Source organism: Bidens hawaiensis, unplaced genomic scaffold, assembly GCF_021521415.1.
Source record: "Bidens hawaiensis isolate Kalapana, Puna unplaced genomic scaffold, B.hawaiensis_p1.1 tig00032838_1, whole genome shotgun sequence".
Classification (NCBI taxonomy): Eukaryota; Viridiplantae; Streptophyta; class Magnoliopsida; order Asterales; family Asteraceae; genus Bidens; species Bidens hawaiensis.
In genome coordinates, this window is record NW_027495619.1 from 219,477 (window position 1) to 236,068 (window position 16,592).

At 36.5% G+C, this 16,592-nt stretch overlaps 1 protein-coding gene across 1 annotated transcript; it reads right to left on the reverse strand.

Annotated features, from left to right (window-relative positions):
- Positions 1-13,593: 13,593 nt before the first annotated feature.
- Positions 13,594-15,338, reverse strand: LOC143584175 (dof zinc finger protein DOF1.4-like). Its single transcript, XM_077066278.1, has one exon. The coding sequence runs from the start codon at positions 15,128-15,130 to the stop codon at positions 14,192-14,194; it is 939 nt and encodes a 312-aa protein (XP_076922393.1). The 5' UTR covers positions 15,131-15,338; the 3' UTR covers positions 13,594-14,191.
- Positions 15,339-16,592: the final 1,254 nt, after the last annotated feature.

Consider the following 16,592-nt stretch of genomic DNA (forward strand, 5'->3'; position numbering starts at 1 on the left):
GAACAGGCCTTTTATTTGGTAGGTAACATCGATGAAGCTACGGCGAAGGCTATCAACTTAGAAACGGAGAGCAATTTGAAGAAATGACCTTAAATTTTTGTGTACTGACCCCTAATAGAATTTTTTGGGATTCAGAAGTGAAAGAAATCATTTTATCTACTAATAGTGGACAAATTGGCGTATTACCAAATCACGCTCCTATTGCCACAGCAGTAGATATAGGTATTTTGAGAATACGCCTTAACGACCAATGGCTAACGATGGCTCTGATGGGCGGTTTTGTTAGAATAGGTAATAATGAAATCACTGTTTTAGTAAATGATGCAGAGAAAAGTAGTGACATCGATCCACAAGAAGCTCAGCAAACTCTTGAAATAGCGGAAGATGCTTTGAGAAAAGCTGAAGGAAAGAGACAAACAATTGAGGCAAATCTAACTCTACGACGGGCTAGGACACGAGTAGAGGCTATCAATGCCATTTCATAACCAGTCGGTGTGTCCGAATAATCATCAATTAATACACCCTATATTTGGTTATTTTGTTTAACTTGATTCTGTCGATTAAATACATTCAAGCGAAATCATATTTTTATGATCACATTTTTATGCAACGAAAAAGAAATAGAATAGAAAAGATATAAAAAAATATTACTAAAATCAAATGGATATAAAAACTTATTAGATACCATTGACCGCGGTATCTAATAAGTTCTACCTACTATTGGATTTGAACCAATGACTCCCGCCGTATGAAAGCAATACTCTAACCGCTGAGTTAAGTAGGTCATTTATCTTCACAAAGAAAACCAGAAGGGACTCCTCCCGTCGATGGATTATAAATATCATATTACTTAGAAGCAATACCGATCAATATGATCTTGGATCATGGAATAGTCATCTTGACAAGAAATTATCTACATAATAAAATATGTATTACAAGCACTAAGGGCTGTAGCTCAGTTGGTAGAGCACCTCGTTTACACGCGCGCCGATGTTTTTTAGGGGAGTGCATCATGCAATCAAAAAAATTGATCTTATTGATAAATCGATGTCTTACTCGATAACTTTGAGGGAAGAAGAGAACAATAGCCTGACAAGGGTTCGGTCCGATTTAGGTGCCCAGTTAGGTGCCAAACTGACCCCACCGTTGATTTGATATATTGATAAGGTGAATACCTAGTCTATTCAATGCTAGGCTGAGTATCAGGGCCTCAAAAAAACCTCTTTTCGTCCTATGAACTTTAAGGTGTATGAAGTTTTCATATTTGATTTTTAAGTAGAGCGATAGAGACTTCATTTCACTTAAGTGAATCTAGGCCAGAGGCAAACCTACGTCAAGATAACCCCCCTTGAAAAAATTTGGTAGTGTTCCTGAATCTGAATCAACATAATGACTCAAAGCACATGGAGCCATCTTCTTGTTTTTCTGTCAAAAATAAAAATGGCGGACTAGCTGATATTTCTATCAGTTAATGAAAGAGCCCAATGCACAAAAAATGCATGTTGGGTCTTTGAAACAGTTCATATCATTTTGATAATAATAAGTTTGATCTGTTTTACCGAGAAGGTCTACGGTTCGAGTCCGTATAGCCCTAGAGCCCTATACAATTCAAACAATTCAAAAAAAAAAACGAATAAATATTCGAATACAAAAAATTGTCTCTTTTTTTATTTGATTTTCCTCGTTATTGTTTTAACTGACTGATTGCTTCATCAAAAGACAATCATTCCTATAAGCCCATTCATTGGGAAAGCAAAAACACATTTCATTTCAATAGACCCAATTGATCTTTTTCTAGTTGTGGATAAAAAAACCAACTTTTCCTCATTACTCTTCGTAGTCAAATTCATATGGAATTTTCCTCTTTTCCTGTCCGAAATCAACGAGTTAATTATACTACCCTTCTTTGGTATATCCAATTCTAGTGAATTTTGTATCATAACACGAGTCTGGTTAAAAACTCCAACCTAACCCAACCCCAATTTTGTGCAAAAGATAAAGTTTGAAAAAACTAATATCTTTGCTAATGCTAAGTTTCATTGTAAACATTGTCAACAACGTAAAATAGGCTTAGTATACCTTACGTAGACCTAGTCTTCTCTTTCGATAGAAAATCCTCCATTGGGATTGGATTCTAATACTAATAAAAGTAATATACCAAGACCCTTCTATTCTAAAGAAAATTCCTCTACATTCTCTTACATCTGACTACTTGTGACTACTTGTGATATTCTAAACCACTAATAAAAAAGAGACAAAAGGACATATTCATAAAAAAGGAAAATTCAATCTATTCTATAAAGATAATCAAATAGAAAGGATAATAAAAATCGATTTCAATTTCGACCAATTTATAATAACTTTATAATAACTAATAATTTTATAATAACTAATAAATAGAATTCAAAATTCGGGAAAAAAAATGAGAATTCTATTTAGAATCCCTTTTCTTTAGAGAGAATCTCGGTAAGATTGAGATGAAAACAAGAGAATTTGGATAAGAGCAAAAGTTAGATAAAAAAAGCAAAAGATATGTACTAAAAATAGGATTCTAATTGATGAATCTTGAAAGGAACCACGCCCCGCAAAAGGAAACTAGATGGTTGGACCAAAAGGAAAGCAATTCTTACTTTAACTAAACAGTTATGAACGATTTCAAAATTTCAAGTTGAATTGACTAATCCGGTATATTTTCCACGTTTATAGGAGTGCATCTATGTTTCTGCTTTACGAATATGATATTTTTTGGTCATTTCTGATAATATCAAGTCTTATTCCTATTTTGGTATTTTTCATTTCGGGATTTTTAGCTCCGATTAGCAAAGGACCGGAGAAACTTTCTAGTTATGAATCAGGTATAGAACCAATAGGCGACGCTTGGTTACAATTTAGGATCCGCTATTATATGTTTGCTCTAGTTTTTATTGTTTTTGATGTTGAAACGGTTTTTCTTTATCCATGGGCAATGAGTTTCGATGTATTTGGTGTATCTGTATTTGTAGAAGCTTTAATTTTTGTGCTTATCTTAATTGTTGGTTTAGTTTATGCATGGCGAAAGGGAGCATTGGAATGGTCTTAGCTCCCGAATATTCAGACAATAAAAAGAAAAACGGAAAAATTGAGATAGTTATGAATTCCATCGAGTTTCCCTTATTTCATCGAACAACCCAAAATTCAGTTATTTCAACTACATTAAATGATCTTTCAAATTGGTCAAGACTCTCTAGTTTATGGCCGCTTCTCTATGGTACCAGTTGTTGCTTCATTGAATTTGCTTCACAAATAGGCTCACGATTCGACTTTGATCGTTATGGACTAGTACCAAGATCGAGCCCTAGACAAGCGGACCTTATTTTAACAGCTGGAACAGTAACAACGAAAATGGCCCCTTCCTTAGTGAGATTGTACGAGTAAATGCCTGAACCAAAATATGTTATTGCTATGGGAGCATGTACAATTATAGGGGGGATGTTCAGTACTGATTCGTATAGTACTGTTCGTGGAGTCGATAAGCTAATTCCTGTAGATGTCAAACAACAGGGACTCATCTCCTGTCATATGTCGGGTGCAGCCGCTGTCCAAGTACCAAATACTGTTGACATGCCTTCCCCCCAAAAGAATAAAGAGAGTTTGGAGTATAACAGCATGGTTCTTGCAGCTTCAACCAGTATACGATTTCGTCGCTCAGCCACCCCATTTTGTTCAGGAGTGTAGGGTGCACTGAATTGACGAAGAATCCCCTTGTTGTGACAGAATTCGTTGACGGCTTTGTTGCAGAATTCTGTTCCATTGTCACTTCTGATGCACTTGACTCGTTTGTCCGTCTGATTCTCAACCAACACGATGAATCTGATAAGAAACTAAGATGTCTCATCCTTGTGACCTAGCAGAAAAGTCCAACTGAAACGCGAGTAATCATCAGTAATAACCAGACAATAGGCTTTTCGACCTATTGCCATTGGTTGAACGGGACCAAAAAGATCCATATGCAGTAGTTGAAGAGTGGAGTTTATGAAATTGATAGACTTGGGGCGGTGAGGGAGTTTGTGTTGTTTGCACTTAGAGCAAGATAAACATTTTTCAGCACAATGAAAAGATTTTACGGGCAAGCCCCTCACATGGTCACCTTTAACCAACTTATTTAAGTTCTTAAAGTTGACATGCCCTAGACGTCGATGCCAAAAGGATGAGTCTTTCTTCGAGGCCTTGGACATCAAACAAGAAGCAGTCCGCATGGAATAATTGCTTCTCATGTCCAGAATGTAAGCGTAATTGTGCCTCGGAGTACGCAACATAATCCACTCTTCCGGGACTTTGAAGCCTGGTTTAAGAATAAGACATTCATTTTCAGTGAAAAGACTTGAAAATTTCTTATCGCAGATTTGAGAGACACTGAGTAAGTTGTGGTTGAGTTGTTCCACAAGATTGACTTCGTCGAAGATCAATGTGCCATTAGAGACCTTGCCTTGTTTCGTGATTTCTCCTCCTATGTCACCAGCAAAGGAAACATGTCCACCATCGAATGGTTTTATGTCAAACAACAGGGACTCATCTCCTGTCATATGTCGGGTACAACCGCTGTCCAAGTACCAAATACTGTTGACATGCCTTCCAGGCTGACCCTACATACATGAGCAACTAGTTAGTAGGAGGGTCCCGAGACGAACCTGTCTCGGGAAAAGCAAACAGAAAATCACCCAGTTTTATTTTATGATTCTTGAAAATGTAATCTTTTGGAGAATCTGAATCTGAAGTGCAATCACTCGAGGAACTTGTGTTAAGATTCCCTCGGTCCTGAAAAGGTTTTCTTGATTTCCTTCGTTTTGGTTTAGGTTTGATTAACAATTCTTCTGTGTTTGCTTTGGAAAACGGTTTAGAGGGGTTTTTAGGGTTTTCAGCTTCTGACCTTTTGGCTAACCGCTTCCTTTCTCTTTGTGTTAGCCAGAAAGGTTTCTTGGGTTTGTCGGTTCTTTTAATTCTTGAATCCGTTTCACTGGCTGAGGTACAAGTTTGATAAGACATTTTCTTATGTTGAACACTTAACTCAGTAAATGTCTGACCAAAATTACTTTTGGCGTCTCTTTGTTGCTTATGCCAGTTCTTGCAGTGTCTCGCAAGATGAGACGGATTCCCACACACAAAACAACATTTTCTTTTGTTACAATCATAGACATGTTGATCACTGAAATATGTGGGGTGAGGTGATGTGGTAGAGTTACCGTATTGATAACCTCTATCTGTGAACACATTTGAATGATTCGATGCAAAGTAATTTGACTGCCTAGGTTTATGACCAGAGTAGTAATAGGTACTATCAGATTGATCATAAAATTGAGAACTATTTCTATTAGTAGTATTTTGTGAAAATGAAGTTTTCTTTGAAGGCACATTTTTACATGACGTGCTTGGTTTTTCATTTTCAAAGACAATTTCTTGTTTTCGTAAGTCCTCAAAATCACGATTAATTGACGAGCAACTAGAACTTGTCTGTTCATAAACTTTAGCCACATTTGTTTCATCAAAAACTGTTTCACACTCAGAATCAGACGAAGAACATTCACTTTCATTACATACTTCTTTACAATTTTCTTCACAATTGGTTTCACAAAATACAGGTTTTGATTCCGACATTAAACATTCCAACATGGATTCACAAACTTTGTTACAGACAGAGTTATTAATACTTTTGGTTAGACCCACACATGACTCAAAACGTGGTTCTAATCCTACATTTTGCTTAAAACCCTGATTAACTTTCCCACAATCACCATTGTTTATATCACCTGCTTCACAAGACACATTGACGTTAGATTTATCAAATGATTGAATTGGAGCAGCAGTTTGAGATGCTGCGGGAATAAATGTCACAGGTTTTGGTATTCTATCAACACCGTATGCCATTTCTTCATCATGAGAAGTATTATAACTAAAATGGGACAAACTGGTGTAGTTATCATCGAATGGTGGTGGTACGGCAGTGTAGTCGTACCCCAACCCCGTTTTAACTTTAGTACTTCTCTGGGCTCCAATAAGATCATCTAATTTTTCAGATGATGCCTCAAACCTTTCGACTTGTTTTTCCATTTCTTTCTAATTAGCAACTTCGAGTTTTAATTTCTTAATCTCTTCTTTTAAATCATTAATTATGTCCTTATAATAAATGACATTATGTTTTTCTCGAAAAATTTCAAGTCTAAGATTAGCTACATCATCGTGATGAGTTTTGATCTTTTCAATGTAGATCTTATCAGCTTTTACATATTCAGTGTTCAATTGACGAAGTTTTACATTTTCTTTCAAAACTTCGTCTTGTAAGTATCTATAATATGTAACCTTGTTAACACATGCTTCCGTGCAAAGATTTCGTTTTACCTCATCAAGGTGTGATGCACTAGAACCGGCAGCAGAAGATGAAGAGGCTTCATTTTTTGTAGTGAAAGCCATGCTAGCCATATTCAGTGGATTCTGCAGCTCTTGAAACTGTTCGTCCCAATCCATACCAGTGTGAACTTCTGTTTGAGAAACAAGGGCTCTTGAGTTTGAGCTTGAACTGCCCTTGTGTGGACGATTCCCGATTCTTGGAGCTGAGTTGTTTGCCTTTTGATCCTCAGGCCTCTTTCCAACAGCTTTTGCATTCTCTTCATCAGTTACTTCTGTCACCTGTATATCGTTTGCTGGTTTGGGAGGATTTGTGCATTCCCTGGCAAAGTGACCCATCTCTGCACAATTGTAGCATCGAAGCTTGCTCTTTTCGAAACCAATTCGCTTTCGATCAGAATCATTAAAGCTGTCTTTTCCGTAGGTTTTGATGAAGTTGGTGGCCCTTTGCACAGCCATGGCCATCTGGTACTTGATGTCCATTTTCTCAAGATCCTTTTGGTTGATGTCTTTCAGATCACCTATCTCAAACTGAGCCGGTAACAAATTCCCTTGCAATAGCTCTTCATGACAAGACAGAAAAGCTTTAACGAGTGTCACATTTGAATCATTCAACATGGGAATGGCTTCACAATAGCTGGAGGGCTTGTTGCTTGAGGTTTTGTTGCAGAAATTCCATGTGCCTTCAGAGCTTGAGCAACTGCACTGTCAACTGCTTTTTGAAACGAACTTGCACTGGATGGAGTTGATGGGTTGCTGGTGGAGATAAAAGCTATTGATTGTGAAGGAACAGTTGGTGAGTACTTGGGATTGGTCACGGGATATACATTTTGTTGGGTTTTTCTAACAAAAGCTGTTGGCACACTTGAAGATGTAGTGCTTACTCCGGCTTGATTCAGAGAATTCATGTGATTGTTCATCCTCATATGTTCATCCATTTCGAATGATTTGATAGTGAATATTAGTTCACCGTTAGTCATCCCATTCAGATTTGTGGTTCTCTTGATAGTTATTGTGTTTACACTCCAACTGTAAGGCAAAGAGTTCATCAACTTGTGATTCACCTCAGTGTTGGGAATGTTAACACCTGCAGCTCTTACTTTGACCATGAGCTTCTCAAACCTCTTCACTAAGTCTAACACAGCCTCACCTTGACGATGGTTGAACATGTTGAGTTCTTCCTTCAACAGTGCTTTCTTGTTTTCTCTAATTTCAGCATTTCCTTCAACCATCTCAATAAGAGCTTCCCATAATCCCTTGGCACTTCTGTGTTCTCGTAGTGTCTCTGTGATTTTATTTGAAAGACAAACTGTCAACAACAGAAACGCTTTCTTGTCTTGTGCTAAGTTATCCATATCATCTTGATCATAATTCTCAGGTGCCTTGGGTTGTTCCCCAGCATCAGTGCGAGTTACTGGAACATGAGGACCCTCTTCAAAACATCTCATCAAATCAGTTTCAGTTAATGAGATGAAATTCATGAACCTCCATTTAAAATCAATGAAGTTATCATCTAAGGTCATAAACTTAGGAGGTTTTTGAGGTGTTCCCATTTGATTTCTAACAGCAAATAACCCTTCAATAATTCTGAGTCAGTACTAGCCATGGTGTAAGTCTTCAACCGAGCTTAATCTTCAAAACAGTTAACTTTTTCGCTTAAACAGCTTCAAGCGAAGCGAAAGGATTCCAAGCGAAGCGAAAGGATTTCAAGCGAAGCGTAAGGATTCCAAGCGAAGCGGAAGAATCCCAAGCGAAGCGAAAGGATTCAGAAAGCAAATCTTCCTTGAGATCTGTTTCACCCACTTTTGTCAGTACAAGTACGATGTTTGGTACAATGCTTGAGCGAAGCGAAATTTTTACTTTTCAAACTAACAAAGTTGAAACCCGTAAACACCACTTTTAACACTTAAGACTTTCGCCAAGAACATTTCTAAGACATTTTATGAAGTTTTTGCCAATTCTTTTTGTATTTTTGATAATTTTCTTTGTCAAGAACACTTGAACACTTAATTTCTTCTTTTCAATATCAAAACCCAAGGTTGTGATCCAAAAACCCTCAACTAGTGAGCCGAAGCTCTGATACCAATTGTAGGTCCCTATTTGGGTGGATCTAACAACGTCTTTGGATCAACCTAACTTAGTGCTAGCGGAAATCACACTAAGCAACCAACAGGTCTCGGATCTTGAGTTTATTTTCGTTTAAGGAGAGGAGAGTGAGAGAGAGAGAGAGAGAGCCGAGTGAGAGAGATAGAGTTTTTGCAAAGGTTTTTCTTTTGTATATCTTACTTCAACAACCAACAAACATGAACTTCCAACAACTATCAACGCTTTGCTTCTCATGGCATGCTTCCTATTTATAGGGAAGCATGCATGAGAAGTAAAGGACTTTTAATGCCCAATGGGCTTCTTTACAATGGACCATGGCTCAAACAATGTATAAAATGACCCATCGGCCCAAATACATAACTTAATCAATACAAAAGACTAACTATACAAAACAGGGCCTAACATAAACAAAAAAATGTAGCTTTTTGAAAAAGCCAATAAGTTAAAATGTGTTTGGCAATCCAAAAACTTTTTTATTTTAGCTTTTTGTAAGACCCCAAATCCCGGGAATCCTACAGTTGGTAATCACGTTCACAAATTCACAAAAATTTAAAACCAATCGATTCATTTTATTTGAAACAAGTTCAGAGTAAATAACAGCGGAAAAAGTGTAAGTATTTAAAAATCCCAAACACGGGTACAGGTGTCCAAAATCAAATGTAAATAAAATATTTGTTTTATTTGAATTCCTCGACCAGAAATGCCTTCAACCTCCCGAGTAGCATCCAGCACGTCCAAGCGGTAGCATCCACTTCTTAACCTGAAAGTCAATCTAACATACACACAAAGTCAGCTTGAGCTGAGTGAGTTCAAGTTTTCGTAAACGACATTCATTAAAAATTTAAATTCCATAAGTATGAAATGTAGTGGAAAATCATGAGACCATAAAATCATAAATAGCTTTTCTTAACCAAATCATAAGTGAATAAAACATTAAACATCTTTTCACGCAGCACGGGCCTCTTCACCCAGGGTCTTCCCCGAGTAATATATTTGACCCAGCCGCGGTTTAACAAAACCGTTAAAATCATGCATCACGAGCCTCCTCACCCCGGGTCATCCCCAAGTAATATATTTGACTCGATCACAGTTTAATAAAACAAAATCACGCAACACGAGCCTCCTCACCCCGGGTCATCCCCAAGTAATATATTTGACTCGGTCGCGGTTTAACATCCAAACACGTGATACGGGCCTCCTCACCCCGGGTATTCCCCAAGTAATATATTTGACCCAGCTGCGTCATAAACATGCAACACGGGCCTCCTCACCCCGGGTCTTCCCCAAGTAATATATTTGACCCAGCCGCGTTATAAACATGCAACACGAGCCTCTTTACCTCGGGTCCTCCCCGAGTAATATATTTGACCCGGTTACAGTTTACCATCACATACTCATTCACATACGCACATACAAACATCCCATTCAAACATCCAACCAACAATATCATCACATTCAATCCATAAATAATGGATAATCTAGGAATTAATACTAGGCCTAATAGTATCCTCGAGCCTAGACCATAAATAATATATATAACCTTAAGGAATATAAGACCATAAACGAGTCTAAAATATCCTAAGGCATAAAATATAAATCACACATATTTCATAACTCCACATATACGAAAGAGACTATGTAATACCATCCAAATAGTTGTAACAAGTAAAATCGGGTAAAATTGTAATACGGTGTGTATGCTAGCCCAAAACGTAAAAAGATTAAAAAGGGCATCATGAACTCACATGAAATCAATCGAACACCTGCAACGAGCTAGGAAATCCCTAAGTGCACAATCACAAGCAAGGGCCTGTAAATTATACACAACGCGTTACTAAACTAGACTGCAAGAACACACTTACCTAATGGGCCGCTCAAGCCCAACACTTTGGCCCAAGGCCCAACAACTTTGCCCAAGGCCCAACACTTGGCCCAAGGCCCAATACTTTGGCCCAAGGCCCAATACTTTACCTCAGCCCCTAAACCTTTCAACTAACCAAATCCACCCTACGAATATGGTCGGGGCTAACCATGATGCACAACTCACCCGCCGGTAACCAAATCGAGTCGAATACGCGCGTAATAAATCTTATAACAAATTGTCAAACGAATCAGACCCAAATGGACCAAATTCCCATCTTAACCTTTTCTTACATCAAAGTCATGTCACCCAAGTTGATAGGGTTGACGGTTCCTTTTTACAACTTTCAATTTAACATTTAAACGAAAATTCGCGCACCGCCGACTCGATTGACCAATCACCAACCAAAACAGCCCCGAGTATCCAAATTTTAATTTTTCCCACAGCCCTTAGACCACCCTAGGGCTGTACAAACCGATTCGGTCGGTCATCCGATCGATTAACGCATCAAACTCAACAATTGCCAATCCTACACCCGATAAACCTTAGTTTTCGAACTAAAATCGATTGACCGGCCTAAACACCTCCATTGGCCATGAAATTATAATATGATGTAAGTGACATACCTAAGAAGATGACGGAGCACGAACTTCAATTATAACAACCCTGAAAGATGCGAGAAAGGGCAGCCACCGGTTAAGCCTAAAACGAACTTATCGATCAATAACGAATATAACATGCAGATTTTAGCATGCAAAGATGTATTTTATTACATAGGAAAAACATAGAATTAAATTATTAAAATTTTACCAGTGTTGCATAAATATCTTAAGTTTATAAAAATATTTTTATTATACTAGTGGACACAAAAATCATAAAAATTCTTCCAACACAGAAAGATATGTGCAGCTATTTCAGCGCGCAACAAAATGGTTTTATTTTTATAAAATTCATCACTGAACCAAATTAAACAATTCCAATTGGGTTTGATTCTTAACTCAAAATATTAAGTTCCAGAAGTGGAACCAACTAATTTGGACTTGTTGAAAAAGAGTTATGATGTCGGGAAGACAGACCAGAATCCGACATCCCGCATCAGCTTTGACACTCGATTTTATAAAATCATAAAAACCATTAAAATCTCGTCCAAAAATTACGTATTATACCTTTCTGAAAACTAGACTCAAAGTAGAACATCATGGAATCAAGAATCGATCAAAAACAGTGGATTAACATTGCGTTACAGACCCTACAATAAACGTATACGAATCTTTCAACAAACTGTTATCATCAAAACTCAATCTTAACGACCAATAAGGGCGTTAATATGATCAATTAAGGTGAAAAAGAGTTGTAGACACTTAATACCGACCTTGAATTAGACTCGGGAGGGCTGGAACTCGGCTGGAGCTGCACGGAAAACGAGGTGGGAGGGCTGTAGCTGCTGCGATCGGGATTAGAGAGAGAGAGAGAGAAAGGAGTTTAGGGTTTATAATATAATATTTTTACATCTAGGTCCCCCAACTTGAAAAATGTATTATCTTGGACCAAAAGTTAAATAAATAGACTTACAAGAACGGCTATGAGGCCCCTCAAATTGAAGGATCGACTCTCTAATATGATACAAACTCCATGAATGTCTCATGCTGTTAAACGAAATTGTCGGGTGCTACATACTAATCTAACACTTTAAGTTATAAGAGACAATGCATTGATTAAAGAGATGGATAAATGGACTTTTGAAACGTATTACAAGGCTCAACATTAGAAAGATGAAACCCCGGCTTTTAAACGAACATTTATAAACGATCGAGCCGATTAACGAAATTTATGGGTGTTACACTTTTTGAAATGGTTAAAAAGCAGTTTTCCAAAATCTCAAAATTCTGGATTTTCAAAATGGCTTTTTGAAAAAACTAATAAGTATTTTTCAAACTCAATCCCAAACATGCTCGAAGTTACATTAATAAAAGAACCAAAATAAAAGAAGGAAAATAATATCAAACAAATATTTCCTTCCAATAAGATGTGATTAAAAGAGAATGAAATATTTTAAATTAGGAGAAGCAAATGTTTAGATTTATCATAAATGTAAGCTTATTCTTAAGTAAAATAAATAGGTTGTAAAGCTTTAACATTTTCGCTAAAGTTTTCAGACATGAGTGGGATGGAGTCACGTGCAAGAACAACTTTAACAAAGATTGTTCATTGGGTTGTATATGAGGAAGATATTTCATTTGGACCACAATGACATTAGTCGCCACATAGATAAAAACGGTTCCTTTAAAGTCATGTGGATTTATGTGCATAATAACAGTGCGTTTGATTATCAGACCGGTTAAAACTTGGAGTAGGAGTCACTTCGGTTGGCTCGGTTAGCAAGCTATAAGTGAATCGGTCAAATTAAACTGACAATCGTAGATAGAACCAGAACCGGTTTTTGATTTTTCTTTTGAATCAGTAGTGAAAATATTAAAATAGAGCACACATGTGTTGATTTAATAGAGAAAAATGAGTACATAACAGTGATGAACTGTAGCGACAATAAACAAATCCGTTTCTTCTTGTTTTGAGGAATTGGAACTCTATTCAAAGAAAAAACTTTCATGTGGAATACCTACTGAACCTTCTATTCTGTTGTGGGACATTTACCCTAAATCCTGCTCAAAATTGTCACTTATATTAAAAATTTTCAATGTTTTGAACTATGATTCGGTTCATAAAGCATTCTATGAACCAAACGTCTCATTAGATATAATTGAAGCGTAAAAGGTAACATAACTCAAAATTGCTTTCTATTATATCAAAATTGTTTTATCAAATTATTGCATGGAACACAAAACCCAAAGCTGAAATGCACCATGCTCCACATTCCAAGAGACAGTTTAAAGAATCTTATAAAGTTCAGCTCATGAGACATGTTCCAAGGTATTAAGATTCCTGGTTAACTCATATAAACGCATTAAATATGTCGGCCGAAATTACTTTTAGTTAGAAATTTTTGTCCGCATTGAATTGACACCGTATATACAGAAACATCATATACCATTTAACAATCACAGTATCATGAAAAAATTTAAGTGATAGCTCTTTCACATACAAACACTAGTCTATTTGATGTTTTGAGAGAGAAAAAACTACATCTTTTATACTAAGTACCTTACGTACGATAGATAATACTACCGATATGAAATAGATGGCAGAAGATACTACCGTACTGGGCATTTGCAACCGCATTTTCTGTTGCAAATCGGTCCAATAATACCACGCACCATTGTTATCAAAAAGCCACAAATGTTTAATGACATGATGAACAAGATAAAATTCAAAAGTACACCTTAATTAACTTAAAATGTAAGACTAAAAATTATACACATCCCCTCTCTTCTATACCAATATACCACCATTCTTTCCCTCTAATCCATAAAGAAAAAACCAAAGTATCGGAAAATAGCCATCACAAACCCTAATTTATAAAAAGCATGAATACGTGTATATACAAGAAAAGATAGAACACACCAGGAGAATTGAGCCCAAATTCTTGATTAAAGCTCTTTCATTCTTGATGATCGAACTTGGGTGATGAGACGAAGCGGATCCGAGTTCCTCTCAGCGCAAAACTAATATTATTTTTAAGCCTTGTTCACGGTAAAATTAAAAGGACTGAATCTACGTTTGCTAGCTGACATAATAGCTCCGATCCGATCCCCTCCCATCGATGTTTTGACATGAATTGTTGCTAAACTAACTAAAACAAACGAAAGTTGAGTGAAAAAAAAAACAAGGTGATCAAGTGAAAAAAGATTAGAGCCAGAAGAAAATTTTGTGTGAGGATGCTTTTTGGGATTAGATCAAGGAAGAAACCGAAGAACCGATGATGTTATTAGTCGGATCAAGCCAACCTCCCCCTTCTGCATCCCATATAAGAGAATTTGGATCAGAAGAAACAACAGCTTCAGTTTGATCATTCTTATTTTGGTCATGAAAATTGTTAGTATTCCATTCCATCCTATTTTGTGTGTCTTCTATTTTCAGATCCTTACCCATTGAGCCGCCATCATAGGTTGCAAACCCCATATATCTTTGTTGTTGATTAAGGCTTGAAGCTAAGAGAGAAGCCATGGTAGGAGCACTAGTGGAGCTAGAACTTGAACCACCACAATACATGGATGGGTTATAGCTTGAAAAGTTTAAATTCGAATTGTGACCATGATTAGTCACAAGTGAACCGCTTGCACCCGTAGATGAAAACCCTAATCCAGATGCATTGATCATATGAGGTTGAATAAGATCATAACTGGGAACAAGAATTTCGTTAGCGCTTGATACCCTAGTATCAAATCTAGGATAATTAGGGTTTTGAGGCAATAACCCGTAAAACAACGGGTTGAGATGATTATTGTTGTTACTATTTGTAGTTGTTGAAGATGAGATCGGATTATGCTCAAGATTACGGTTAGGGTTAGGGTTTGATTGACGGTTAACCAGTGTTGGGGTGGATGCCACATGAACACTAGTGGTGATTGGTCTCTTGACTCTTTTATTCTTCCTGCAACCACCACCCACCGGGACATTCCTCAAGGTGCCACCTCTAGTCCAATACCGTTTAAAAGCTTTACAGAAATGTCGCGGCTGTGACAAACTGTAATTGTTGTAGTAACAAAATTTTGTGTTTGACGACTCACATCGTGGGCACTTTAATGCTTCATGTGGTTGTTGTTGTTGCTGTTGCTGATGTTGTTGAAGTTGTATCGGTTTCTCCATAACATGAACTCCAGAAGCCATCAACTCATTCTTGTAACCGATCTAACGCTGTGTTTTGTTGTTTTTGTTTTTGGGTTGATTGTGAAGAAGATGAAAAACAAACAGAAAGAAGGAAATAGATACTCCTTCCAAAAACTAGAAAACAAAAGACATGGGTCATGTTTTGTTGTCTAAAGACTTATTAATAATTGAGACAGAGAGAACTGTGGCCACTCGTTACGAGTTGTAGGCATGGGTATTAATCGACTATTCTTGAAAACTCTCATGGTGAATTAAAAATTCTCTTCTAATAATGATTCAAAGAAATATTTACACATACAACAAAAATCTAGAACTTTTGGTCTACGGTTTTTCTGTTTTTTTTTTTTTTTTTTTCAAAATATACATTTTTTAAGCGGGTAAAATACAAATTCTTTAGCTCTAGTTATGAACAAATTTGACTGTTTGAAGAGAAGTGGCAATATTATGAATAAATGATAAAATAAACTAATAAAAGGTGGCTACAAAAACTATTTAAAATCATCTATAAAGTGTAACTCTATATCCTTGCAATCTTCAAATTGCTTTGAAAAAGTTGCATTTTATGTATAAACTTATCATCACCTTTTTCACTATCATGCAAATGATTATAACCGATATAAAGACAGAATGCTGGACTGAATCGATCTGTTGGAGTGTTGGTGATTATTGACAGGATCCGGTAAATATATATAGCTAAATTTTAAAAATTGCCCCTAACCCAAGAAAGACCAATGCTTACCGGCCTACGGATGTGATCATCAATGAAAGTTAAATATTTGTTTTTTAGTTTATTTAAAATACCATAACCATCTACCAGCTGTGACGCTAACAATGTTGGTCGTCCGTCACCACTTTAACATTTGATGATATGTTGGTAATCTACCGAAAATCAAATTACCCGGCATCCTGGCTTCAGATGCTATGTTCATTTTGTAGTGTGTTAAAATTTATTAAATGTTCACACTTCAAAGTGTTAGAAACTGATTAAGTTATTGAACATAAAAGTAACGAAAGTTAGTTATCTCGTCATGCATTTTTCTTACTATTTGTACATATGGATGAAGGGTATACCATTTATGAGTATAAGAAAAAATATTGTATTTACATACTTGTAAATTTATTCTTTTTACATGCAAATAGTTGTGATAATTAAATATTATATATTTACTATTTACACATATTCGAATGAACTAGACAAAAAAGTACATCTTAAGATATGTTTCAGTATTGTAGTAACGCTAGTCGACCGATGGAGTGGAGACTAGCGATTAATCAGACATAATCGAGATTTTTACAACCATGATTTGTTTTAAGGATCTTATAAGCGTACACTTTGAAAGGATAACTATTAGTCCGAAAAGGACTTGGTTAGTAACAGCTCTTTTTTATTTTAAGATTTTGGATGCATGCATGACAAAGAGTAGTTTTATTAAGTTAATTCCCAGTTAATTAAGGCGTAAAA

What these genes read in the sequence shown, in the direction of transcription:
- LOC143584175 (XM_077066278.1), bottom strand. Translation starts at nt 15,130, where the DNA reads ATGGCTTCTGGAGTTCATGTTATGGAGAAACCGATACAACTTCAACAA.